The 27,311-nt window shown below is 39.1% G+C and overlaps 1 protein-coding gene across 4 annotated transcripts; it reads right to left on the bottom strand.

The window, feature by feature from the left end:
* Positions 1–12,900: 12,900 nt before the first annotated feature.
* Positions 12,901–15,672, bottom strand: LOC126957148 (beta-actin-like protein 2). 4 transcript variants are annotated; one of them, XM_050794668.1, is made up of 2 exons: positions 15,346–15,577; positions 14,447–15,240 (listed from the first exon to the last, which is right to left on the bottom strand). In XM_050794668.1, the coding sequence occupies exons 1-2, from the start codon at positions 15,575–15,577 to the stop codon at positions 14,447–14,449; spliced, it is 1,026 nt and encodes a 341-aa protein (XP_050650625.1). The 4 variants fall into 4 exon arrangements, with proteins under 4 accessions (XP_050650624.1, XP_050650625.1, XP_050650626.1 ...); XM_050794669.1 differs by having other exon boundaries at positions 14,447–15,322; positions 15,449–15,577; XM_050794670.1 differs by having other exon boundaries at positions 14,447–15,358; positions 15,443–15,565.
* Between the last annotated feature and the right edge of the window lie 11,639 nt (positions 15,673–27,311).

The following is a 27,311-nucleotide window of genomic DNA, read 5'->3' as shown; positions in this document are numbered from 1 at the left end:
CTCACAGATGCTCAAGACGCGTTCCTCATGTCACAGCACCCATCAGTCCTGTGGTCTAATTCATCCTGGACTCTGTGCAGGGCATCATATTTGTGTGCACACCCCATATGGGGGATTAGAGAAACCACCAGAAGTTAATTTCATTATTCTCTTTTCTAGTTGTCGTTTTATTATTACAGCCAAGGACATGGAATGTCTTGGTAGATTGGACAGATGCATATATGGACTCATATATATTGACTGAGAGACACAATGTGTCCCTGTCCGTAATTTCCAAGAAAGTATTGTGATGAGATTATTCAAATCATTTGGCAAATATAAGAAGTGGAAGTTCCATCATAAATCCAGGAGCAAAGACTAGATCATTTTTTCCTGAAACTGTCTGTACTTGAAGAATTAAAAAAGATAATGTTGACCCGACTTGAGCACTTTTATCTAAAACTCAAGAGTTTTATATAGTGTCAACCTACTTTATACAATTTCCACGGAATTAGTTTTTCTTCTCAATTTAAAGTGCTCAGTCTCTTTTGTCTTTAAATTGAAGCCTAGCAATGAAGAGTTCATTATTAGTTTTATTAGATTTGGATTTTTAAATAGGTAGTCCTGTTAGTCTTTCTAGAAATACTGTACAGAGTGTTTCTTTATACCATTCTTCTTTATTTCCTGGAATAAATCAAATATAGCTACATATGTTATATTTTATTATACTATTTATGGCAATGTGTAATGGGTTAATATTAAAAGAATTGGTGGAAATGCTGCAGATTTTCCTTTGGAAGAGGATGACTTCTCCAAGTTATCTATACTCTTAAGTCTTGTTGGATTCATATAAGGTTACTTAAGCATATTCCCTGGAATGGCTTGATATTTCATCACATTTTAAAGCATGTGTTTCTTTTCTAAAGCTGTAAACCTTAATATTTCTGGGTCTGGAAATAAAAATTTCAAATGGCAAACATTTCTCACATTTTCAAAGAGAACAGATTCCACCAATGTGAGTGGTTGAAACTTTAAAAGTTCCAAGCAAATGTTCACTTTCAACTGAAATTCTATTCCACATGCCTAAGGAAATCCACGTGAAGCATATTACTCTCAGGCCACAGTCATTCTTCTCTGGGTACAGGTCCTCAAACTAAAAGCCTGGGAAATGTGCCGCATTGAACAACTTACCTATATTAATCGTTGGATGATGCTGTAGGTTCTTACTGCAGTGAGCAAGACCTCCTGCCACTCCTTAACACTCAAGTTACCTGAAAGATAATATACAGTTGACTCCCTGCCACCCACACATAGCCTGATCTCTCTCTTGAGCGTGCCACTAAGTACAAGGCTACCCTGTTGTGGATCACGTTAATTCTTGGGCTTCTGCTTTCTCTTTCTTTTTGCTGGTGACAATTTCTTTCTCTTAGCCTAGTATTACCTGCTCCCCTCAGACATTTAGGGTCTGAAAAGAAAGGATCTTGAATTTCAATTTTGATTTTCCCAGATCCAGCTTCATCAGCAATCCATATTCTTTATGCTTTGCTGACCTACTGATTCTAAACCACATCTGGTTCTCATCTGGATAATGCCTTGTTTTTACCATTTTTAAAAAAATGTAGCTGCTAAACACAGAATGAAGAGGACTGCAACATTCCCTTCAAAGTGTAACTCACTTCTGTCTAGAAGTCTTCTGTGATACTTCCAGTCCAGAAGTCATAACACTGGCTCTCTCTTGGGTCCATTACAATTTATCACAGCCCTAACCCTCCCCCTCGCCCCGCAAAATTGTTTCAAATAGGCTTCTCAGTCCTCTAAAAATAACCACACATTAGTGTTCCAGGAGCTGTTAGAACCACCTTAATTAGGCCGGGTGCAGTGGCTCATGCCTGTATTCCCAGCGCTTTGGGAGGCTGAAACAGATCACTTGAGGCCAAGAGTTGGAGACCAGCCTGGTCAACATAATCCATCTCTAAAAAAAAAAAGAACCACCTTGATTAGATCACCTTCATGAGACCCTAAATGGCTTTATGAAAATAAAGCATGTGTACACAAGAGCACCAGCTCCTGCTCCAATGAGCACCAGCTCCTGCTCCAACAGTCACCAGCAAAGCTGGTTGTTCTTTCGTAGAGGTCATTGCATCGTGGAATTTATCACTAGAAATTTTATGTACTTCCTAATATCACTTGTACAGTTGTCTTCATTTTAATTAATTTATTTTTTTTTACCTCCTTATGTCTTGTATTCTCATCCAGAGCAATCTGATGAGAACAAACACATTGCTTACTGTTCTTTAGTATTCTTAACCTTCTTAGCATAGAGCATATTAATCACAATTAATGAAACAATGGTCATGAAGGTAAACATACTGCCTCCCTCTCCACCTCAGCACCTTTATGCTGTGATTTTGAATGTGTTGATTTACTCCACCACGTAAGCGCTGTGTTTGCTTTCTGGTTGACTTGGGGTGTCTTCTTCTCTGCCTCTCGTCTGCCAGTCCCAGTTGTTTTACATTAGCAGACAATTCTGTCTAGATGTCTTTTTTGAGTTGCAGGAAAGAGGACTATAGCCTCTATCTCTACCTTCTTGCTGTACCAGGTATATACCAACCAATATCTTTCTGGACCCTGAAACAACATTTTGAATCTGGAACTCATTACTTTTTCTTCCCAAAGGAAACCCTTGAGGGGCAACTCAGCTGTTGGTCTTACTTTACCTGGTGGGATGATCCTTCACCACCAAAGAACTTGAGCCTTCGTGCTCTGTCTATATGAAATTATAGTTTCTTTGGTTAATTTTATCTCTGAACATAGTTATGTAAGTGGTACTCCAGGAGATTTTCTAGACCTTATCCATATTCATTCTTGTCTCCATAATGAAGCAGCAAACTTCTTTATTGTCAGGATCAGTTATTTATGCCAATAGTAATTTCCTTTTATGCCAGTTTGTCCACTGGTAGGGGAGCTAAAAATGGCCAGGGGATGGTTTTAGTTTACAATGAAATGAAATAATCTTTATGTTCACTTATAGAAGTATTCCTCCTCTGACCAAGATTTAGGAAACGATGGCCCATAGGCCTGTCACCTGTTTTTGTAGATAAATGTTTTATTGGAACATAGTCACATTTATTTATTTACATATTGCCTATGGCCATTTCCAAGCTATAGTGGCAGAGTGATTGTGACAGAGACTGCATGCCCTGCAGTGCCTAAAATAGTTACTATCCAGGCCTTTGCAGAAAAAGGTTGCCAACTTCTGCTTTAAACTACCAGAGTGCAGAGCTATGGGGATGATAAATACAATTGCAAGGGAGTCATTAGCTGTAATAATGAGGGGTATTTCCCCAACTTCTATTTTTCCATTGCAAGGTCCATGTATTCCAGTCATGGGAAAACACCATTTCTTGCTCACTGGATCAGTGTATGTACTGCATCCCGGGGGACAGCACCCCAGCCTTTCAAGAGTTGTTTCCTAAGTGGCATTGTGGCTGATTCTTCAGTACAACATTCCATTCTTCTTTAAGGCCAGTTACTTCAGGGTGATATGGTACCTGACTAGACACTGAAGCTCTTTAATGTCCAACCCTCTGACCTGCATTTTTTACTATAATGTGAGTTCTTGCTAGGCAGCAATAGTAGCAAGCAAGATTGGCGGAGAAGGCAAATTCAAATCCACTTTTTATTCCAGTGTTTCATCCACAATGGAAAAGGTGCAATGTAATCAACATGCCATCAGGGCTCTGGCTGGCTCCTCTGGGGTATGTCACTTTTCAGGGCTTAGGGCTGGTTGCTTATGTTAGCAAAGCGGGCACTCAGCCATGGAAGCAGCCAGAGTAGCCTTGGGCAGTGTGAGCCTGTGGTGTAGGTCCTCTGCATATTCTGCCCTCTTCTGTGGAGGCTTCTTTATTTATGAACTCACTGCTCAGGCACTTGAACATCTGGGAAAGAAGACTGACAATCCTGCAGTAGGTTGATGTGATTATTTAGTCTCCTCTACAGTAAGGGCTGTTGAGAATGCGTTCACATTAGATATGAATACTCCTTCCTTTTCTGAGTTCTCCTTCATGTCTCCCCCTGAAGTTTCTTTGTCAATCATCCTCAATTTTATTGCTTTTATTTGTTAGCCACTGCCCTGAAATGAATGTAAATTCTTACCTCAAAGTTAAAGTGGTAACAAAACCTGCTCTGATTGCAGATCTGCCTGCTAGGATGACCCCCTTCTCTACTCTCCTGGCCTATTCCTGTGGCCGGGTTTGAACACTGCAGAGCCCGTTTCTGGTTGCTGGCAGCTCTCTGTAAGTCTAGCTCGCTTTTTTTTTTTTTTTTTTAACTCCTTAGACAACTGATTATAGGCAACTCCTCATGAAGATGCATACGTGAATTTAAATATGAATACCCTGCACCATTTACAAGGGTAACTGTATACTATAGGCATATGTTTCAGAGATTGATGGATACTGGTTCTAAGTTAACATTAATTCCCGGAAACATACACTACCCTGGTGACCTACCAGTAAAAAATGGGGACTTACGTGGGTTAGGTGTGAGCAATCTGTCTGTGCAACTTATTTATACCTTCAGAATTGAGTCAGTCTCAACCTGAATATAGTACTACCTGATTATGGAGTGCTGCTGGCATGGTAATTTTTATGACTGGTGAACCAGTTTTTAATAAGTAGCTCAGGTTGCAAGTTACATGTTAAGATGACATATTCTGTCTCTACCCATACGCAATAGCAATTCAAGAACTTGTTTTGTTTGTTTGTTTTCTTTTGTTTTTGGGACAGAGTCTTGCTCTGTTGCCCAGGCTGGAGTGCAGTGGCACAATCTTCGCTCACTGCAACCTCTGCCTCCTGGGTTCAAGCGATTCTCCTGCCTCAGCCTTCTGAGTAGCTGAGATTACAGGTGCGTGCCACCATGCCCGGCTAAGTTTTGTATTTTTAGTAGAGACGGGGTTTCACCATTTTGGTCAGGCTGGTCTCGAACTCCTGACCTTGTGATCCACCCACCTCCACCTCCCAAAGTGCTGGGATTACAGGCGTGAGACACCGCACCCGGCCCAAGAACTCGTTCTTAAGAGAAGTAGAGTTGTTTGTTGAAACAGGCAATGTGTTGCTTTAAAGCCGTAGGGCAGTACTCCCCAAACTTTTTGGCACCACGATTTTGTGGAAGACAATTTTTCCATGGATTGGGAGGTGGGGGGTGGTTTCGGGATGACCCAATCACTTTACATTTATTGTGCACTTTATTTCTATTATTATGACATTGTAATGTATAATGAAATAATTATACAACTTACCATAATGTAGAGTCAGTGGGAGTTCTGAGCTCATTTTTCTGCAACTAGATGGTCCCATCTGGGGGTGATGGGAATCACTGAAAAATCATCAGGAACTAGATTCTCATAAGGAGCTAAGGAGCATGCAACATAGATCCCTTACAGGCGCAGTTCACAACAGGGTTCACCCTCCTATGAATCGAATGCCACCGCTGATCTGACAGGAGGTGGAGCTCAGGTGAAAATATGAGCGATGGGGAGCAGCTGTAAATACAGATGAAGCTTCACTAGCCCACCACTCACCTCCTGCAGTGCAGCCGGGTTCCTAACAGGCCACAGAGTAGTACTGTGGCCCATGGTTTGGGGACCCCTGCCCTAAGGGATGCTGCTGAACTCCTGCCCTAGGGGATGCTTCCCAACTCTATTAAGTAACTCCACCTACCACAGAATTGTTGAGAAATTTTGTATTTACTGGGTTGTAAGGGTCAAGTCGCAGAATGGCTTTCAAGGCAGCCTAAATCCATTGGAGAAATTATCACTCAAAGGTGATAGCATCTTGTTATTTGGAGCATATAGTCTAAAAATATTTCCTAATCTCTATCCTCCTCCCTCAAAAAAAAAGTTTCCTGAAGTAAAACCCTTGTTTTGTATTTTTGTGAGATTTACCCCTTGCACTCTTAGTAAGATTTGCTGAGGTTACATAATGCATTCTGCTCTATAGATTCCAAAATATTGATGTAAACCACTGTGATGTCCTCTGGCATTATGAGACAGTCACTGAACACTGAATTGTACTACAGAATTGGGCAGTTGTCTTAAAACTGCAGCAAGATGGTAAAGTTATCTATGTCCATACAGGGTAAAAGCTAATTACTAAAAGATTATTTTTTTATCTCAGAGAAAAACTATTAACCATGTTAATAGTTACAGGGAATTTACTTATTTGCTTCCATAAGTAGCAAATAAAATCTATGTATAGAATAATAGCCACATTTTGAATTACCACCAGATTTAGCTTACAAGATACCTCTTATATTTTTCCAGACCTATCCATTGTTTGCATGACTGCAAATAAAGACCCTGCTTTGCTCTGTCCTTTTGTGTGCTGACCTCTAAGAACTGTATCACCTGGCTTCCCTTGATCTCTGGCTTCTTACTGGTTTAGACCAATGGGAGACCCCAGTGAAGTTGTTGGGGAGTGAAGGAGGGGAGAGGTCAGGGTTTTTATTTTCTCTTCTTTGTTTTTCTTTTGCCAGGGTCCTGGCTGGGACTGTATTCCTTTATGGCCATAGCTCCTCTTCCTTGACATTTTTGCTGGGCTATGATCATACCTCTTCTTTTTCTTAATCCTTCAAGCTTAGTGATAATAATGGATTCTTGCTGTTGTTAGCCCTGGATGTCTCATCATACCTTATTGATTCCTTAATCCTGTCTAGACCTCTGTAAACAGTCTTTAATTAAATTTTCTTCAGTTAAAACCCTCTGAGTATTCTCTGTTTTACATACAAGGATCCTAACTGTTAAAATTAGCTTTTTGTTTTCAGGACCTTCCATTAGGTAAGGCTGTTTTAGGTGCACAACCAAATGATAAAGCTTTCATCATACAAGGAAAAAGAGGCTGCTTTGGCTTCAAAGGGGCAGGGCTGGATGTTCGGGATCTCCAGGTTCTCAGTTTCTCCTAAATAGCCACTCTGGTTCTTGGGGTCTCAATCTTTTCCATCTTTGCCCTACATTTAAAATGAAAGTCCTAGTGAATCTGTGAATTCAATCAATGAAATTTGTTTTTTAGGTACTCAATCCTATGTCTCTAAGAGATAAAAGATTCTTTTAGCTCAGTGTATGCTTTGAGATATGTGTAGGAATTTAACTTTGTTATACTCTCTTTTAAGCTGGCTGGAGTCAGTGAAGGCAGCCATCCGTCCTTCAACATGAAATTACTCATATCCTTTATACTGTTCAATGACAGTGAAAGCTTCTTTCCCCACAGCCTTGCCCCCCAAAAGTGTTTTATTTTAAGTGATCCCAGGAGATATTTTAATGAGCAATTTCTCTCCTGTTTGCCATGAGCTATAAGATTCCCCTTACTGAATGCTAGTAGGTTTTTTTTTTTAAACTGCGTTAGCCTGAATTGAGCCAGATGACCCAACCTAAAATTGCCCAATTCTTTAAGGGTCTGTTATATACAATTCCATTCCCTGGTACAAAAATATGTTTAGTCAACATACTTAATTGCATGCAGCAGAAATTGCCTTTAGATAGCTCAAGCAGGAAAAAATAGTTTTGAAAGAATAGTGAATAGCTCACAGATTCCATTCTTGGGAAATGGAGAGAAACCGAAAAGAAAATTAGCTTAAGTTGTGCCAAGGCAATAGTCTGTTTAGGACTCTATTACGGGAGCACGCCATTGTCACTGATGAGTTCCTGTGTCACAAAACGCATGAGTAATTTCTCAACAGTTCTTGCAAATTTGCATCACTTTGTCAGATTCTAAGTATTGAAAATCTCAGAATAGAGTATCTGATAGGCTGAGCCTAAGTTCTAGCTGATAATGAACAAGTACAACTCAGGAGCTTGCCTCCCATCAAGGTTCACATGAAAGGGAATTAAAGGAAATTCCTGTTCAATAAAAAGAGCATTAAGTTGCTGGTTAGCTAAAAATCAAGACAAAAACAAAAATGTATCATTCAGTATCTACTATATTCATCCTACATACTTGACCCTATGAATGGAAATAATTCCTTTGTGGGGGCAATATTTGAGGAGCAGTCAAGCAGACTGGCTACAGATTTTGGCTACAGTGACTCAAATATGAAAGTAATGAGTAAGTGTTACTGAGATCAGGTAAAAATAAAGACTTAAGAAAGCATTTTTAATTATCAGGGATGCATAATAGTAATACATTTTTATGGGGTACATGTAATATTTTGATACAAGCATTTAATGTATAATGATCAAATCAGAGTAATTGAGGTATCTATCACCTCAAGCAGTTATCATTTCTTTGTGTCAGGAACATTCCAATTCCACTCTTTTAGTTATTTTGAGATATACGATAAATTACCCTTAACTATATTGCATGTTCTCACTCATGTGTGGAAGCTAGAACTCATGAGATAGTAGAATGATGGTTACCAGCGGCTGGGAAGGGTGGAAGGAAGGAGTGCAGATAAAGAGGGGATGGTTAGTGAGTACAAAGATACAGTTAGATAGAAGGAATAAGATCTGGAGTTTGGTAGCACAAGAATTTTCTTTTTAATTGGTATTTTACCATCTTTTTCATTGATGAAATTTCCTTTCTCTACATCAACTTTTGTTTCTCTGAGTCCATCAAAATTTTAAAATTGTACATTTTGTCTTTATTTTACTGCTTATAATTTCTTCCATTTTGATAAAATTGGCTAATTTAGCCAAAGATATAATGTTTTGATTCTCATCATTGAATAAATGCCATTTTCATAAAAAATAAGGATGTGTTCTACATTTCTTCTGACATTTTACCAACTCATTATCTAGAAATCATAGATTTCACATGTAATGAGCTCTTAAATTACCAGAGTAATTCAAGATTTTAAAAAAAACTTTATATTTCTGTGGAAAACTTCCATTATGAATACGCTGTGCTGCCTTAGAAGATCCCAGCATTTCCACCAAAGAACATGACTTTGTCTTTACTGCTGAGGCCAGCTTTTCCTTTGACAGCCAACTATGGAAAAAAAAAAAAAAACAATGTCGAGTAGCTACATTATTTTTCATGGCAAAAATCACAATTACTTTTGCATCAACCCAGTATTTCTCTGCTACAAGAAAGGCTGACATTTAGGGACATTTGAGCGGGTCACAGAGATTATGCGGTGTGAGAAGGAGCCATGTTAAAATATCATATTGGTGTCTGGCTTTGCCTGTTCCCTCTCGACTTATAAAATGGCTAAGAAAAGTTTTCTTAACTGGAATACACCCACAAAGGGGACATGAGTAGAAGCTTTCATCCTTCTTGCTGGGTCGGCTCTGTTTCTGCTCCTTTTGAACCAGACAGTGTCATTTAGTATACATGTGATTATGAATGTCTCATTCCCAATTCCTGAGAGAATAACTTACCTTTTAACATATATTGTCAAATAGCCAACTAAATAAGATTTTTCCATTTTTAAAGCAGTGTTATGGTGTTGTCTAGATAAAATTTCTGTCATCATATCATACTGGAACATCTGTTGAAGAGATATAACTGAACTTAAAATTATAAGGTGATTAGGACATCAGAGGAATAGGATGAAAAACAAAGCAGGAAAACTTGAGGAGGCTCTAGAGTCTTCATTACTTATGGGATTAGTTTTTTTTTTTTAATGACAGTTATAACTCAAACAGTTCCTTTTACATTTAAAAAGGAAGTCTTAAAGTATAAATTAGTTTTAATGAGAAGTCTGTCTACTGATATGTACATATATATCTTTAAAGACATTCCAACTGTACTTATCAACATCTGGAAGCAGTATTGGGCAAACCACATGCTTAGTTCCTAACTTCAAACATTTTTTGAAAGGAATCTTTTGTAAACTCTGGAAGGAGGCTATGAATAGTTACCAGAAAGGCACACTTTTAAATGTATTATAATGTCTGAATTGTTAGGGTCACATATCTGAAACTGTCAACTCTAGAGTAATTGGAGCTTAGCAAAAAGAGAAAAATATCAGCAAGAATGCCGATAGATTAAAGATAGATTAAAAGAGCTGAATATACTACTGTACTCTGTGAAAGCCTTTCTTTTTCTCCCTTTTTCTTTCATTTCTCTCCCTCTCTCTCTCTAAATCTTTCTCTTTCTTTCTTTCTTCTAAATTTCAGCAGCCACATAGATGGCACATGTTCCAAAAGATGAAGTTGGTGATACTTTGACCAATCAGAATAATAGCAAACTTTAATGGACAAGTAAAAGACTATTAAAACCCAGCTCTGCTGGAGGCCATTATCCTAAGCAAATTAATGTAGAAACAGAAAACTGGATACTTCATGTTCTCACTTATAAGTGGAAGCTAACCATTGGGTACTCATGGACATAAAGGTGGCAACAATAGAAACTGGGGTCTACTGGAGCGGGGAAGGGATACAAAGGTTGAAAAACTATTGGGTACTATGCTCAGTACGTGGGTGATGGGCTAATTTGTACCCCAAATCTCAGCATCATGTAACATATCCAGGTAACAAACCTGTGTCAGAGGCATGTACCCTCTGACTCTAAAATAAAAGTTAAAATAAAGAAACTACATGAGATGATCAGGGTTAATCAAGATAAATGAGTGGTATTAAAATGCTGTTAGTCTGGGCTGTGTGGTTATGTTGTCCAGTCCGCCACCACTAGACCATATGGAAGGTGGGTATCTTCTCCAGCCTGCCACCACCGGACCACTTCTGTATGTAAGGCAGTTCTCCTGTCTAGCCCACTGCTGCTGGACTTTCTTTCCTGTATGTAAGCCCTTAATAAAACCCCATGTCTTGTTAAAAAATGATGTTAGCGATAATTTTGACTATGGAATAAATAACATTATGATGGGGAAAAAATAAAATCTAGCTCTACATGTTGAGAAACATGGGAGAAGTGGATGGAAAAGGAAAGAAAAGAGAGGAAGCAATAAAAAAGAGAAAATATGCTTCAGAGGAAATATACTACCAACAAAACAGATGCTAACAGACTAGGAACAGATGCTAACAGACCAGGAGCTGAGAATAGATGGGTAAAAAATAGGCAGTGCAGAACTGGGTTCACAAGGTACATCAGAATCCATGAACTCACTAACTTGTTAATTCAAACCATGTTTATCAATATGATGTGCCTGGCACTAGGAAAAGCCTGGAGGATTCAAAGAGGGAATAAATGCTGTCCCTATTTCTGTCCCTCAGGTGCATATTGATGATGTTGGGGGTGGGAATGGAGGACACATATTTGCAATGTGTTTGTGAGGCTGTATGCATGTAAACAATACAGTAGGGATTCAAGGGAGGAGTTGTCATTTTTTTTTGGAAGAGGGGATCTTTCTCTAGACTTTGAAGGATCCTTTTGAAATGAGCCTTTAAAATTGTGAACATTTTTGTTTTACATTTTAAAAATGAGTTTCTGGTACAGTCCAATAGAAGTATTCAAAATAAGAATTGATCACCATACCAACCCCAGTAATTAGTGATCATAATGCTGCCAGAGACACCTAAGAAAAGTTTTTGTGTTTAGTACAACTTGTTCTTTAAGCACATTCTGGCATAAGACATTGAATTAATAATTGTGTAATGAGTGAATAAATGTGGCAACGTCCTTGTCATCCAAAGGATTATCCTTTGATTGCCTGGATAATGTAATACTCATATTTAGGGCCTCTGTATTACAGAATTGTGAACTGCATATCTAGATAGGATATAGTTCAACCTGTATCCTAGGATTACTGTAGCTCACTATTGAAAATTAAGCACATTTATATGTTAGGAAAGAAGAGTAGAACTGGCTTTGGATCAGTCATGCTTTCAGAAAAATATTACCTGTGATTGGGAAATAACAACAGTGTGCAGGGGATTGTGATACAGCCCCGGCTTTATATTGCTACTCAGGAGGCATCACAGAGGGAGAATGAAAATCATTTACAAAGGTATGAAATTCATCTGAGAAGTCTGCTTCAGTGCTGTCTCATCCTCGGAGGAAGATGGATGAAGCGAATGTCTGGAGTGCTTTCCAGTCCATGGAGCCTGTAATGTGCTGGGATTTTGAATTCCGTGGAGCTGTGATTCCTCTAGTTGGCTGTGCATTTGGATTTTTAGTGCTCATTCTAGACCAACTGAACCAGACCTTCTGAGCCCAGGGCCAGGGACCCTATATTTATATAAAGTTCTCTAAATAACTTGGTTGATGAGCCAGGCTAGTGATACATGAATAACATGTTAATCGCATTACCTATGTAGATGACATTCTTTGATTCTAAAACGTAACGTTGTGAAATGGGCTGTTTCTTCATTGAACTCATCCATAAGTCAGTCAATGTTGATAAAGAGGAGAATATCCCAAAACTCTAGGTTTAAGTGTCTGGCATTTTACCAACTTGTTATCTAGAAATTGTGGATTTTATTTATAATAAACTCTTAAATTACCACAGTAATTTAAGATTTATAATGCATAGTTTGCATTATGGGGCTCATATTTTCACCTAATGTTGTGGGGCTCTATAGCTCACTCTCTTGTATGTTCACATTACCTGCTCCATATATATTCTGTGGGTGGGAAGTCGTATTTATTTTTTATTTTTTGGTAATTCAGAATGCAGGTCAGAATGTTTGTGAGAACTACTCACTCTCCAAATGGAATGCATTGTAGCATATAAATCCAAAATATTATGATTATTATTGTTGACATTGTCTCTGCCTATTAATTACCTGAAGATCCGTTTGTCCACTGAGTCCCAGCTTTAAAATTTAGATTATGAGAAATCTATATAATATTAAATGGCTAGCTATCCTTTTTTTAAAATTTGTCTTTTAATGTTTACATAATTAAATGTATGAGGTACAAAATTGTAACATACAGATGAATAGGTCACACACATAAAAAGAGATGCTATCTGGATCATTCTCTAATTCTAAGGGAATGGTTGAGGAGAAATAACAGGAAATCCAAGTATACAAGTATGAAGCAATTTTAATGTACTGAAAGCAAGTTATATAAAATAAAGTGTTTTTGGAGATTAATTTTGCTTACATGCATTTTAAAAATTACGTTGTCAGATAAAGGCAATAAGGAATAATCAAATTATTTGAAAAGCATTATCTTAAACAAAAAATTCTTACTGATTCCATTTTAAAGATTTATAACGTAAGTACAAGTTTCCCAACTAAGAAGAAAAGAGAAGCGACTTCTCCTTCCAGAGTACCTGATAATGCCTGAATAAGCAATCCAAATAAATATTTTAAATTTTCAGAAATTACCCTGAAAAATACAAATAATGCTGATATCCAAATATTCAGAAATCAAAGCATAGATTGGAATGAATATACTGGTACTTAAAATTGGTTGATAAATCACCACTGGAGTAACTAAAATATTTTAGACATTATAGGAAGATACATTGATATTTTCAAAGATGTTAGTATCTCAGAGACCGTTTGCATAAATAAGTATTGCTAGTTATTGGACATAATAAAGTAGAATTATACTAAAAGCTTTCCAAGAATAAAATTGTGTTGCTATACTGGTAGTAAAATTTATAATTAATAAAGATGCTGCAGCTATATTTTCCGACAGTGAAATCCTTGCATAAGAGAAATATCTATAATCCTGGTCTACAGAAATTGTTCAAGATGTACTATTATGCTAAGAAATAGAAATAATATTACCTCTGTCAAATTGTAACATAATGACATTAATTTGATATTATCATATCTATCTCTTTTAATAATTAGATGTTGTCTGTAGTTTTGTTATGAGGAGGTTCAATAAGAAAGATATTAAAATATGATTTGAGCAGCAGAACTCCACTATGAGCTGAACATTTAGATGATTTATAAACATTAATGGAATGATGGCTGTCTCATGCTTATTTAGCAAGGGAAACAATTAAAATATGTACCTATTAAAATGATGACTTTTGGGAGTAAAGAAATTCACATTAGCTGTTCAGATAGCTAGATGCATCAGTGTATTTCACAATATATTTTATTTTCCTGGTGCTTATGTATATATGGATATTGTTGAACTTTATAATTCATTATCTCCATACAAAGAAGTAAACAAAACAAAGATACTTAACTCGTAAGACATGGTTGCTAAATGCATACACACCTTTTTTTAAAACAAGTTTATATAGCCTGTTCTTGTTAAATATTTTAGCGAGAACTAGGTTTTAAAGCTTGATAATTATAGTTATCCATTCTGAAATGACATTTCTCATGATTTTACTCCTTGTCACTTATATGTATTTAAGCTGGTCTACATATCTTTGAACAGTATAGACAAAGAAAATAGAATATGGTATTAGAATTCACCTGTACTTGCCAGAGATCCAGATGTGGTTATCTGGGTAAAAGCCCAGGATACTTGGATGGAGAGATAGGTTTGCTGGTTTACGCTAGGAAGAGTGATGTATTCTACTGAAAGTGGATAAAAGCAGTACCATCACTGTGACCTAGGAAAAGGGAAAATGTAAGCCCACGAATATGGAAGCCCATTCAGAAACATTTTCTGTGAACGATAGGAGGACCAGCCTCATCATATTCCTGCTTACTGATCCACATCTGCTGGAAAGTGGACAGGCTGGCCAGGATGGAGCCCCCAATCCAAACAGAATACTTCCGCTCTGGGGGAGCTATGATCTTGATTTTCATGGTGCTGGGTGCCAGGGTTATGATTTCCTTCTGCATCCGGTCAGCAATGCCCGGGTACATGGTGCTGCCTCCAGATAACACGGTGTTGGCATAGAGATCCTTGCGAATATCCACATCGCACTTCATGATAGAGTTGAAGGTTGTCTCATGGATCCCACTGGACTCAATGCCCAGGAAGGAAGGCTGGAAAATGGCTTCAGGGCATCGGAAGCGTTCATTCCCAATGGTGATCACCTGCCCATCAGGAAGTTCATAGCTCCGTTCCAGTGAGGAGGATGCGGCTGCCCTGACCATCTCCTGCTCAAAGTCCAGGGCTACGTAGCACAGCTTCTCTTTGACATCTCGCACAATCTCCCGCTCAGCGGTGGTGGTAAAGTTATAGCCTCGCTCTGTCAGGATCTTCATGAGGTAATCAGTCAGGTCTCTGCCTGCCAGATCCAGGCGGAGAATGGCATGAGGCAGGGCATAACCTTCATAGATGGGCACGGTGTGAGTGACCCCATCCCCAGAATCCATCACGATGCCTGTGGTACGTCCTGAGGCGTACAGGGACAGCACAGCCTGGATGGCCACATACATCGCTGGTGTGTTGAAAGCCTCGAACATGATCTGAGTCATCTTTTCCCGGTTAATCTTGGGGTTCAGGGGTGCCTCGGTGAGGAGGATGGGATGCTCATCTGGTGCCACACGGAGCTCATTGTAGAATGTGTGGTACCAGATCTTTTCCATATCGTCCCAGTTGGTGACCACGCCATGCTCGATAGGATACTTCAGGGTCAGGACGCCCCTCTTGCTCTGAGCCTCGTCTCCCACATAGCAGTCCTTCTGGCCCATGCCTACCATAACGCCCTGGTGTCGAGGACGCCCTATCATGGAGGGGAACACAGCCCGGGGGGCATCGTCACCACCAAAGCCTGCCTTGCACATCCCTGACCCATTATCCACTACCAAGGCAGACAGTTCGTCATCAGTCATGGTGCTGGCTGGGATCTTCCAAACGAATGAACAGAAGTCAAACACAGTAAGAGAAAGTGAACAGGCTGAAAACACTCCAGAAATGCCTTCAGACAGGGGAGGCTGCACTGGGAACACAGGAATTTAAAGGAACACACTGGCCCCACCCCTGTCCTACTCCACCAGTTCCCAGCATTTCTGGGTGAGGTCACCTTTGAGGTATTAATGATGATGATTATTATATAAATCATCAGATCTTTCTACATAAAGAGAAAATTGGCTACCGAGTGGTCAAATCTCAGGTTCCTCTAATTAGGCAACCCACACATGACCGTCAGCCTGCCTGGTGAGGTCTCTAGATACCTATGATGATGCAGTGGGGGATATAAAAGCAAGATGAAAGAAAGCTGGTGCTAGGTATGGCAGCTCTGCTGGGAGGAAGTCTCCCTCCTTAGCATCCCTGAGGCTTCACTTTACCTACACCAGCTTTACCTTTTCATTCTTAAGATATTGTTCTGATGAGGGGTCTTACCCTGCAAACTTCACTTTTTCAAGATTTTTGTTTCCATTAGATTCCTAATCCCACAGGATGTCATCATCATAGAGACTGTTTTAGTAAATGAAAATAATAAATGGCTAACGATGGCGTGATGGCTGTAATTACAATGCACTTGTGTCAAGCAAAATGTAGAGATATTTAATAGACTTCTACTCCATCAGAGATCAAGAGAAAGCAATAGAATGATCACTAAATTTAACCCCTACAGATATTTTTTTCTGATATAAATTTCTAGTAACCAAATTTCATTAAACATTTACTGTGTCTAGACATTGTTCATAGAACCAGATTCCTTGGGTTCATGTTAATTGTATAATGACTGAAAGTCAACTATTTTGCATAATTTATTAAGATGAAGGTTATAAAAATTTATTTGTTTGCAACAACTCTTAAGTTCTACAACAATGAACAAAATGAAATGATAAGACAAATTTGAAATATTATATATTTAAACTAATCCTTAAAACATTTTGGTCTTCAAAATGCATAAACTATATTATAACATTAAACCTCTATGTGGTTATTAAAATATATACAACTAGAATTATATCAGCTTTCCTTCCATTTCAAGATATATTACACCCTGATCACTTCATAGCAACAATTTGTTTGGATTCCATGTTTCATATAGAAATACAGACTACCTGGAAAGATGTGTATGACGGTAAAATGTAGGACATCAGCAATGTGTTACAGAGAAACAGCATTTAAGAAAGCTCATTACTTCTGCTCCCCTATGTGTTAGGCAAATAGAATATCATTATCTCTGTCAGCTCTTGTAAAGCAAAGAAATTTTCCATGTCTACATCTGGGTTCTCCAAAATCATCTTTATTTGGGTTCCTCATTCATTCACTTTCCCAATAAAGCTCACTTTGTAAGAGGTAGCACAGCCCCTATTTGCTGGACAAAAAACACCCTCCAGCTCAAGGCCAGGAGAACCAGCCTGAGTCTTTGCCCAGTGAGCCTCTTGGAGAGTTATGGCATAGCACCAAGCTATGAGTGTCCAGCCCTCTTCTTTGTCTATAACTTGATATAGATTTATTTTATCCAGTGCTATAATGTGCCTTCAAAACCTTTCTGGTGACAATCGGTCATGGCAGAATGCATGTTTCATCACAAGATCCATGGTTTTGCTTTAGGCCTCACCAGAACAGCCCTTTCCTTTAATCTTTTCTGTAACTGCAAAATTCCTTCTTCAACAATGTTAAAAACCTTCACACTGAATGGTTTTATGAACTTGCTTGTTATGTAGTACAACCAAGCTTTTGATTAAAACAATATTTTATTGCTATAGGATGGTGCTTCTGGGCATTTTTTTTTTAAATCCCGTAACAAACTACATGCACATTTTACAAAATGGAAAAAATGAAATACACATTGCATTTAGCATAAGTCCCCATTTATGAATGCTCCAGTCTGGAATATAAAACAAAGCCAAGTTGGTGGAAATGTCAGTGGAGGAGCCCTCATAGTACCAAGTGCAGCCTTAGATCCTACACTTGCTAGAGTGCTATCCTTAGAATCACCTTGAACTAAGGGGTATTTGGTACTGAGTCCACACAGCATAACTGATGCCTTGAGAGTGTAGCTGATGTATGATTTTGCTAGAAGACTGTCTAGCCTGTTTTAATTCTGGTGTCTCAAGAGAAAATTTCACCAATTATGTATTCTTAAAGTAAGCTTATTCTCTTTTAATTAACTCTCAATAATGCAAGAGGGGCTTATCATAATTCAACAGCCATTAAAAAATATCATCTGTTGAGTTGGTTAAATTTTTACAAAGTAATAAGAATTTGTGTTGAGTAAAACATAGGAAGATGGGTTTATAAATACTGGGCTCTGGAGGCTGAGAGTAGGGGTATTGTTCTTGGAGGTAACAGACTTTGTAACTGACCAGAATTTACAAATGTTTAATTAATTACCTAAACCTTTAGGGCCCTTTAAGGTTCACTCATGGAAGCCCAGAATATTCTTTTTCTTTTACATTTTGCCTAGTTTGACTATTACGCAGATACACAAAACTAGAGTGAGGTTTAAGTATGGGCATCATATATGAAGACAGCCAGTGGAAGCTACTGTGTCTCCTTGCTTTGCCTTTGTCAACCTTAGATTTTTCAAGCAATCCACAAACATTTATTAAACATTTCCTATGTTCTGAGCACTGGTCATATATCAATGAATAAAACACAGCCCTATTTTTAAAGAGTTTACTGTCTTGTGGGTGAAAGTCACCTTACCCCAGGCCAACAGGTGGCCATTTGGCACTGGTATGAAAGAGCCGGCTTATGTTCTGAAAGGGCTCTGCCAGCACTGTCCCAGTTGTTAAAGATCTTGAATGTCACTCCCAAATACACAAATAACAGGCATACAACACAGGAGATAAGAGAAGGAGCTCAAGGAGACAGAGGTGGAATGAGGGGCCCCTGAACCTGAGGTCAGGTCAAACAGAATGAGAGGCCAAAGGAGATGACCCATGGGCTGAGTCTCAGAAGATGGGTAGGAGGCTGTCATTGGCCAGTGGAGGTAATATTGCAGGCATGAGCATCACAGCTTGGATGAAACCAGAGAATCAAGTACGTGTCTGAAACTAGGATGAGCAGGAGGCCGCCAGCAACCAACGGAGGCAGTATTACAGCAGCACCACCAACTTGGATGAAACCAGAGAATCAACTGTGTATTTGAAACTAGGTCTCTACACAGAATCAGCAAGAGTGTAGAGGCTTACAACAAGAGTTTGAATTTTCACAGGCATGTGGAAGGAAGAGGAACTCCAGAATTGGGTGTTGCTTTCCCTCCGGGGTACATGAGATCTGAGGAGACGCTCTTACCCATGGGTCATGGAAGCCCTGTTTTAGTGATCATCTCCTGTCTAGGCTCTCATCTGTTTAACTGAACTGCTGAGATTGGGCATTTTAATGAGGCCTCTTTTCGCCTCATTACGTGGAGGTCAGCTGCCTTCCTCTCTGTCCACACTTGGTTCCTTCCTTGTGCACCACACCCTCTTTCCTTCCATCCTTGGCTGATTTTGCACACGTGTCTACCTCTCTAGTGTGGTGATGCTCTGAGAATCTCCTTCAACTGTACTCTGCTTTTAGTGGAGATTTGTAATGTGTTTGAGAAATAGATACATGAATGGGTAAGCAGTGTGATTTGTTTTCATTATATACTCATCTGTTCATTCATAGCTAGATATAGCTGACCACTTCTTAAAAGTTAAAAAGCTTACTTATTTTGTAGTTAAATACTGCCTAGGGTTTGTATTTCATATTGATACAATGGCTTAAACATGGTATCTTACGATACCAAATAATCTCTGGTAAAGAGAGATAAAATGGTAGAGATAATTACCATTATTTCTCTCTGGAGAAGTCTCAACATATAGCTTTAATAATTCTTACAAATAGTAAATCCACCAATAATAATTACTGATAGAGCTTATTGTGATTTTCTGTTTGTTTTAATATATAGAACCATGTAAAAAATGGCATGAAAAATCAGAAATACAACAAACACTTCCTCAAGTAAAACCTGACTCACATATTTCCTGAGGCAGGCAGGGGCAGAAAGGAGGAAAAGTGGTTTTGGTGAGGTACGTCTTGACCAGTTCCAGGATGCACTTGGAAGGAAAATCTGAGCATAAGAATCTTTTTATTGGTGCAGTTGACCACAGCTCCCAGCCCCTATCTGGTGTGAGCCCACTGTCTGTGAACAAAACCAGCTTTCACGCCACAGGGCAATAGGGCTCCCTGATGATGGATAAATGGCCTAACATAGATTTTATGGCAGTTCTTCCTAATTAACTTTTAAAATATGCCATAGATCAGCTTTTGACTATTTCAATTGACCTGTAAACATAGTTGTTAAGAGGAAGAACAGATTCCTGTGTGTAGTGGATGAACCTTTGGAAATGCCTTGATTGTAAGGAAAGGGGAGAAGAAACAGTTGTATAATTGGAAGCATCAATATTCACAGTTCAGCCACTGCTGATAGGAACCATGTGTCATTCAACACAGATAAGCACCACATCGTGTTCTGATCCTGAAAGGTGAAGGGGATAACAGTACAAATAGTGATTATGGATCATGTATGTGCCAGTCTCTATGCTAAATCCCTTACACACATCATTTCTTTAGTCTTCATGACAACCCTATGAGGTACCTAGGATTATCATCCCCATTTTAGAAGGAATAAACTGAAGCTTGAAGAGGAAACTGACCAAGGCTATATAGAGCCACCACAGTAGTGTCAGGATTTAGAACCCGAGAAGACCAAGCCCTGAGCCCAATCTCTGCCCAACGATGAGCTAAAAGAAAGGGCACAGGGTACCTGGCTGGCTCCTAGTAAGAGCGGCAGCCAACAAGGACTGTCCCTGTGAAGTCTTTGTATTCCCTGTTGGGAAACAACATCTGAAGGTATCCAAATCCATCTCAGAGTGAATGAAAATCAGGCTGAATATTGGAGCCAAGAGAAGAAAATCAAATAAAAATTGAGAGAACCGTAGCAGGTTCTTCCATGTTATTAATATTAATATCAGGATATCTTACTCTCAAAATGGAGAAAACAAAATGACAAGTTAATGCCTGAACTGAGAAAGATTGACATTTGCAAATAAAGAGGCAAATCTGCTATTATCTAAAATAAGAAAATAATATGAGAGTGTTCTCAGGAGGGGACAGTAGGATAGGCAAGGGGACTATCAAAAAGCAAAAACTAGATCAAGGAGACAGATGAGACAGATGCATCCTTTGGACTGCAGCCAAGGGAGAATTGCCGCCTGCCAGGTGTCATCTTTCAGACCCCAAGTGGCACTGTCTTCAAACACCTAGATTTGACCATGACATGCCAAGGTGTGAATAGCAGAAAGTGGAGAAGGGGGCTCTGTTTTAGGAAGTGGAGTGAGCCTGGGGTAATTGAGCAAATCTGATATCTCTAAAGCAGGCCAAGAGGGAAAGCCAATCCAGATGGACAGGAACCACCAGATTACAGAGGTGGGAGCAAAAGTGGAGAACAGGAAATCAGGTCAAAAGAAAGGTCCTGATGATCAGACCACCGTAAAGAGTATGCCTTGGAGTTGGGAAAAATTCACTTGGGAGCTGAGATAGTTCACATAGCATGAGTGACCCAGGGCCTGTAAGGCTTTGAAGGGAAGATCTCAGACAGTTGGAGAGGAAATGACTCAATGCAGCTGTGACCTGATACAAACTAGGGCCAGAGAACACAGGTCCTGAAAGGCGAATTTAAATCAATCCAGTCTGTCATAAAAGCACAAAGAACAAAAAATGCTTTGCAGTTACTAAGTTATGGTCAGTGTTTATTCTTCATTCAGTGACAGCTTTGTGTCTGGCTTTGTGACAGCTTAGGTATCACGCCCGATTTCTTGCACATTTTCATGAAGATCATCTAGAAGCCCATGTCTACTTATAACTGGCAAGATGGGATTATGGATTGTCAAGCAGCAGAACACAGCCAGTGTCTCCTTGCCTGCAGAGCGTCTGCTGCTATGGAAATGAGCTGCCCTGGGAAAAGTCCACTGAAGGTGGATGATGCAGATGAAAAAGCTACTTCACTTTTGGAAACCGCCTAATTCACTTCCAGGAGCAAACTTTTTGATTGGTAGGATATGATTCAGTGTAAGTTTTTTTTCTTTTTTTTTGCCAAGGGAAACAGGCTTTTTGGGGATCTTAGGAGACACAGGTAAGAAATTATTTCAGGTATCTCTTATTAGTAAGGCTTCCTGAGGATATGTTTATTCTACTTTTGCTGAAATCAATGAAGCACTTTATCTGTTTTCAGAGCAAAAATGAAGAGGCAGGAAGGCCCTGTGAAGTGCCATTCAGGGGAGGAGGGGAACAGAATTTATAAAAGAAATAGGAAACCTAGATGAAAGCAAGGACAATGGAATATTAGGACTTAAAACCTGCTTAATGATGGTTTCCCTTCCTTAAGTTGCCATGTCACCAAGTCCAGGAAAAACAGCACTGAAGAAACTGCAGAAAAGACAATACTAGTATAATATTTGGTTTTAAGGTATCTAAATGCCATCTCAGAGCAGAAACCAGATGGAATCTTGAAGTCAAAAGAAAAAAAAAAAACTTCTAGAGAACCACAAAACGTCTAGGTTCTTCTATGTTATTAATATTAATATCAGGATATCTTACTCTTAAGATGGAGAAAAAGATATGCTGAGTTGATGATGCCTGGATGAGAAAGATAGGCATTCTTTCTGGGTTGCTTATTCAGTCCAGATCACAGCTTAGTGCAGAGTACACAGACAGGGATCCTCAGCATGACTATGCTGGCCCACACAACGTCCTACAAACATTTTTGAATTTTCAGTGTTTAATATTTGTAAAGTGGATCTTTGAATTCCTACTTCTCTTGTAAAAAAAAAAAAAAGAAAGAAAGATAAGCAACATGGAGACCTCATTCCCAAACTAAGCTGAATAGCAGCTACTCCCCTTAGAAGAGATGCAGATTCTCCATTTCCCCTTGGCCTCCATGTCCCTGTAGCATGGCTTCCAGCCAACAAGGACCACGAATGGAGGCAAGTGAATTCATTGCAGTAAGCATGCATTTGAGGGTGGAGCATGCATTTCATGTGGAGAAAAGAACTAGTGGGAAGCCAGTGTTCTATGGTCCTTTTTGTTTTGGGGATGGATTGGTATTGGTATCTACAAGAACAGAATGTAAAATACTGTGTGGCTAAGTTTCTTTAATCATATGAAAAATGCCCAAATGTAAAACTTAGTCCTGTTGATGGAAAGAGTCAGACTGTGTAAAATATTTGAAGAGATTTACTCTTAGCCAAATATGAGTGACCAATGGCCTGTGACACAGCCCTCAGGAGATCCTGAGAACATGTGCCCAAGGTGGTTAGGGTACAGCTTAGCTTTATACGTATTAGGGAGACATGAGACATCAATCAAATAAATGTAAGAAGTACATTGGCTCAGTCCAGAAAGGCAGGACAACTGGAAGCAGGGGCTTTCAGGTCATAGGTAGATTCAAAGATTTTCTGATTGGCAATTGGCTGAAAGAGCTAAGTTATGGTCAAAGACTTAGGAATGTCTGGGTTAAGATAACGGGTTGTGGAGACCAAGGTGTTTTCATGCAGGTGAAGCCTGCAGGTAGCGGGCTTCAGAGACAATAGATTGTAAATGTTTCTTATCAGACTTTAAGTCTGTTCTATCAGTAATTCCAGAAGGGAGGAGGGTAGAATGAGGCATGTCTGTCTCCCTTTCCTATAATGGCCTGAACTAGTTTTTCAGTTTTGCTTTGGGATGCCCTTGCTGAAAGGAGGGGTCCTTTCAGATGGTTGGGGGGCCTAGAATTTTATTTTTGGTGTACAGTCTTCAGAATTTTATTTTTGGCTTGCAGTCTTTAGGAATTAAAAAGGAATACAATTCAAAAGATTGCAGGGCAGGAAGGGAGGTTCCGTCCCTCTTTGTTTTATTGAGGATGGGATATGGTGGAATGCATTTATTTGACAAAAGGAAGAATTTTAACCAGCAATTACAATAAAATTGCTGAGAATATAATAAAATAAACCTGTTTTCTGGTTAGTTGTTTTGTTGCCACTTTGGAGAGAAAACTCAGAGGTCTGGCTCCTAGAATTTGTTTCTGTTTCTGTCTCTGGTAGGATGGGCTGAAAGAGACTGGAACAGGTTTTTAAATGATGTTATTACTTCTGGGGACTTTTAAAAAAATTTCTTTCTTTTATCTTTTAGCAGGAGGGCTATCTTTATGAAAGAAATAGAAGCATTTTGACTTCTTCCGATCATTTTCCTCTGAAACTGGGTTCTTTGAAGCAGGGCACCCAAAGATGCCATAATATAAGAATTTGCAAAAGGAAAGCCTTGTTCGAAGCATTCGGGGCAAGCCCTCCTTCTTCTCACATCCAGTTACAAATGGGATCTGGGTCAGACTAGTAGAGTATCATAAATAGACTTTAGGACTAAACTTAAAGAGGAAGAATTCTTTTGTTGATATCCCTGGTTGAGATTAATGATATTTTCAGTTCCAACCAGAAAGGAAAAAAAGGGTTTCAGGTTAGATAAAAGGCTAATTGGAAATATTGTATAGAACATACAAAAATGCAAAATAATTTAGGAATATTTACCCAAGGGCAAGATTGCCATAAAAAACAGAGTGAATGGGGAGAGATATGAGGCAGTTTCATTTATTTTATGAAATTTGTATATTCATTTATGGAAATATAAGATTAGAGTATGAGTCACGTAAGAACTTGTCCCTCCTTGTTTGAAAGCTTTTGATGACTTTCCATTAGCTATTGAACAAAGTCTAAACTTCTTGGTTAGGACTTTAAGGCCCTCTATTATCTGGCTCCGACCTACTTCCCCAGCCTGATATTTTAGTATCCTTTCTCCTCCCCCACTTGTGAACCTTATGCTCCAGTCTTTGGAACTAATTGCTATTCCTAGACAGCCTGTCACTCAGAATTGCTGACACTCCTTACTCCACTGGAAATGTCCTTCCCACCTTCTCTATCCTTTGACATTTGATCCATCTTTGAAAGCCCATCTTGGATACTCAACAGTTTCCCCAGGAGGGATGAGATTTATGATTAAAGATTTATGACTTTAGAGATTTATGCATCTCTAAAGTCCCATAGCTTATATCGCTATTGTAGTTCTTTTCTCTTTTTGTTTTTTATTATTTATGTATGTGGTTGTCTCCTTAAGTATACTCTCTGTATCATCTTCACATTTTATTTCTAACAGTGTCTAGAATAGGGATTTCCAACTCTAGTTGTTTACTCATTGACTATTGTACTTCCAATATTTATTTTTAAACTGATAATTGATTGTTTGGGTTATGTTAACATTTCAACATGTTACAGATTTAATTTCTAGCTTAAAATAGCTAAACCAAATTTATTAGTTTCTTCCAAGTGCTCTGTTTATATAAATGTTCTCGAGATTTTGAAAATCACTTTATTTTCTAATTTGAGAATTACATTTGACTCAACCATTTAATTCACTTATTGATTGATTGATTGATTGAGACAGAGTCTCACTCTGTGCTCAGGTTGGAGTGCCTTGGCACAGTCTCAGCTCACTGCAACCTCTGCCTCCCAAGCTCAAGTAATTCTTGTGCCTCAGTGTCCCAGGTAGCTGGGGTTACAGGTGTGCGCGCCATGCCTGGTTAATTTTTTGTGGTTTTAGTAGAGACGGGATTTCGCCAGTTTGGCCAGCCTGGTCCCAAACTCCTGGCCTCAAGTAATCTACCCACCTCAGCCTCCCAAACTGCAGGGATTATAGGCATGAGCCACTGTGCATGGCCTCATTTAATTCACTTTTGAAAAGCAAAGTATAGTATGACGTCAAATTATACTGAATATTCTTTGGTATATTTCTTATAACCTTTGCTGCTTTCTGCCCCTATTTGCTTTGCTTTAGTTCAGGCACTAATCCCTTCATAGTTAGGTAATTTCCGGAGTACTTTGGTGAATAACTCTTCCAGCCCCAAACCTTTCTAGAGACCACGGTCATAAAACTCTTAAGTCGTGAATATTAAAATCTCCTGGGCTCCAAATTTGCTGCCACACAAAAACTAAACTTCTCTGCCTTGTGCTGGTCCTGCAGTAACTATGGAAACATAGTGATTAAGAATACAACTCTAGAATCTGGCAAAGCTAGGTTTGTTCCCACACTTGCTAGGTTTGTAAAGTGGGGTGTTTCAGAGTTTCCCAAGTCTGTTTCTTCCTCCATAAATGGAAGATAATACTTGTATCTACCTCATAAAGCTGTCTTGGAATTGACATGAGATGATGCCTCTAAAGTGTTTAACAGCATGCATGGTAAGAGCAAAAGTTGAACAAAATATTAGCAACACTCATTGCATTTTCTGTGACTCTCCAGGATGCCTGCTCAGCTTTGGTGAGTGGAGCCTCTTCACTGTGAAGGAGGGTCAAGAATGGTGAGCACAACATTCCTGGCAGGTATCCTAATGGGTACTGAGCAAACCCTATGTATTGGGTAGGAATCTGTGGTTAGTACAAGAAAAGGAAGCTTGGGATGGCTAAAGGGAGGTAAACAATTGGTGAAAGACCCTGAAGCAAATACCTAGTTTTTGACTTGAGTGGTTTGAGTTCTGTAAGCCAGGCGGAAGCTCATTGTATTGTGTCAGCTGTGGCAACATTCTCTATGGAAGCTAAATTGTTTTTTGGGATTCATTGATTTAGGCAGTGTGTAGATGTGAAGAAACAAGACAGGAGATGTCTCTTATCTAGATGTAGTGCTTTTTTACTCCTGGGGTTTGGAGTTATGGGATGTTCTGTGTGCTCCTGTGATGCTCCACATTGACTTGATGCCCACTGGAGTTGTGTGGAGGAGCTGAGCACATCCCTGGAATGGGCTGGGAGACAATATGGCAGCCCATGAAGGCTTCGCATAAGTGACCCTGACATCTGAACCAGGCTCTTCTGCATAATCAGTGATGCTTATTGGCAGAAACTAGATAACTGTAACTAGATATCTGTGGGCCATTAAATGTCAGAAAAGGTGATTAGCATATTCTGAAGCACCTGTTCTGGCCATTTCTTACTGGCTTGAAAGTCATTGCCTTGTTCAGCAAGGCTACTTTGTATACCTTGCAGTTTGTTTCAGTTTAGAGCACAGGCATTTGTTTATGTAGTTAGAATTTTAAACACTGATTGAATAGTTTCTAATTTGTGCCTGAGAGTTTACACATCATCTGCGAGCATACAAAAATTTGCAATTCTATGTGGATGATGGCTTAAGCATCAGCAGGGAAAAGTAATAGACTTTTATTGTATATTTTAGACTGCTGATTGAATTGACTTCTTACAGTATTTGTCAAGGCTAGAACAGACAAGGGCACTGCAGAATCTTTTGTGCACAGAAGAAATCTACAGACATTCGATGAGGGGAGGATTTAGTTCCATCAGATGGGCCTCCTGACATAATCGCAAAGGTAGCATGGAATACAGAAAAGAACATTGGAGTGGTTCCAGGGCTCTAGGTGGTTTCAGATTTTTTACTGATCACTCAGGTGGCTTTGGGCAAGCCACTTAGCTTCAATAGACTTCTGTTTCCTCATCTGTAAAATGAAGTGAGGAGACTTCTTGTTAAGTTTGGCAGATTAAACACTTGTGTTTATCTACATGTTCTCTCCAGATACCACTAAACTTTGCAGTAAGGAAATAAAAAGAC

Source organism: Macaca thibetana, chromosome 6, assembly GCF_024542745.1.
Source record: "Macaca thibetana thibetana isolate TM-01 chromosome 6, ASM2454274v1, whole genome shotgun sequence".
Lineage (NCBI taxonomy): Eukaryota > Metazoa > Chordata > Mammalia > Primates > Cercopithecidae > Macaca > Macaca thibetana.
Note: the sequence above shows the minus strand (reverse complement) of the source record. Positions and strands in the feature narration are given on the sequence as shown.

Bases quoted from the DNA above. Each gene is read 5' to 3' on its own strand.
- LOC126957148 (XM_050794667.1), bottom strand. From the start codon at position 15,577: ATGACTGATGACGAACTGTCTGCCTTGGTAGTGGATAATGGGTCAGGG.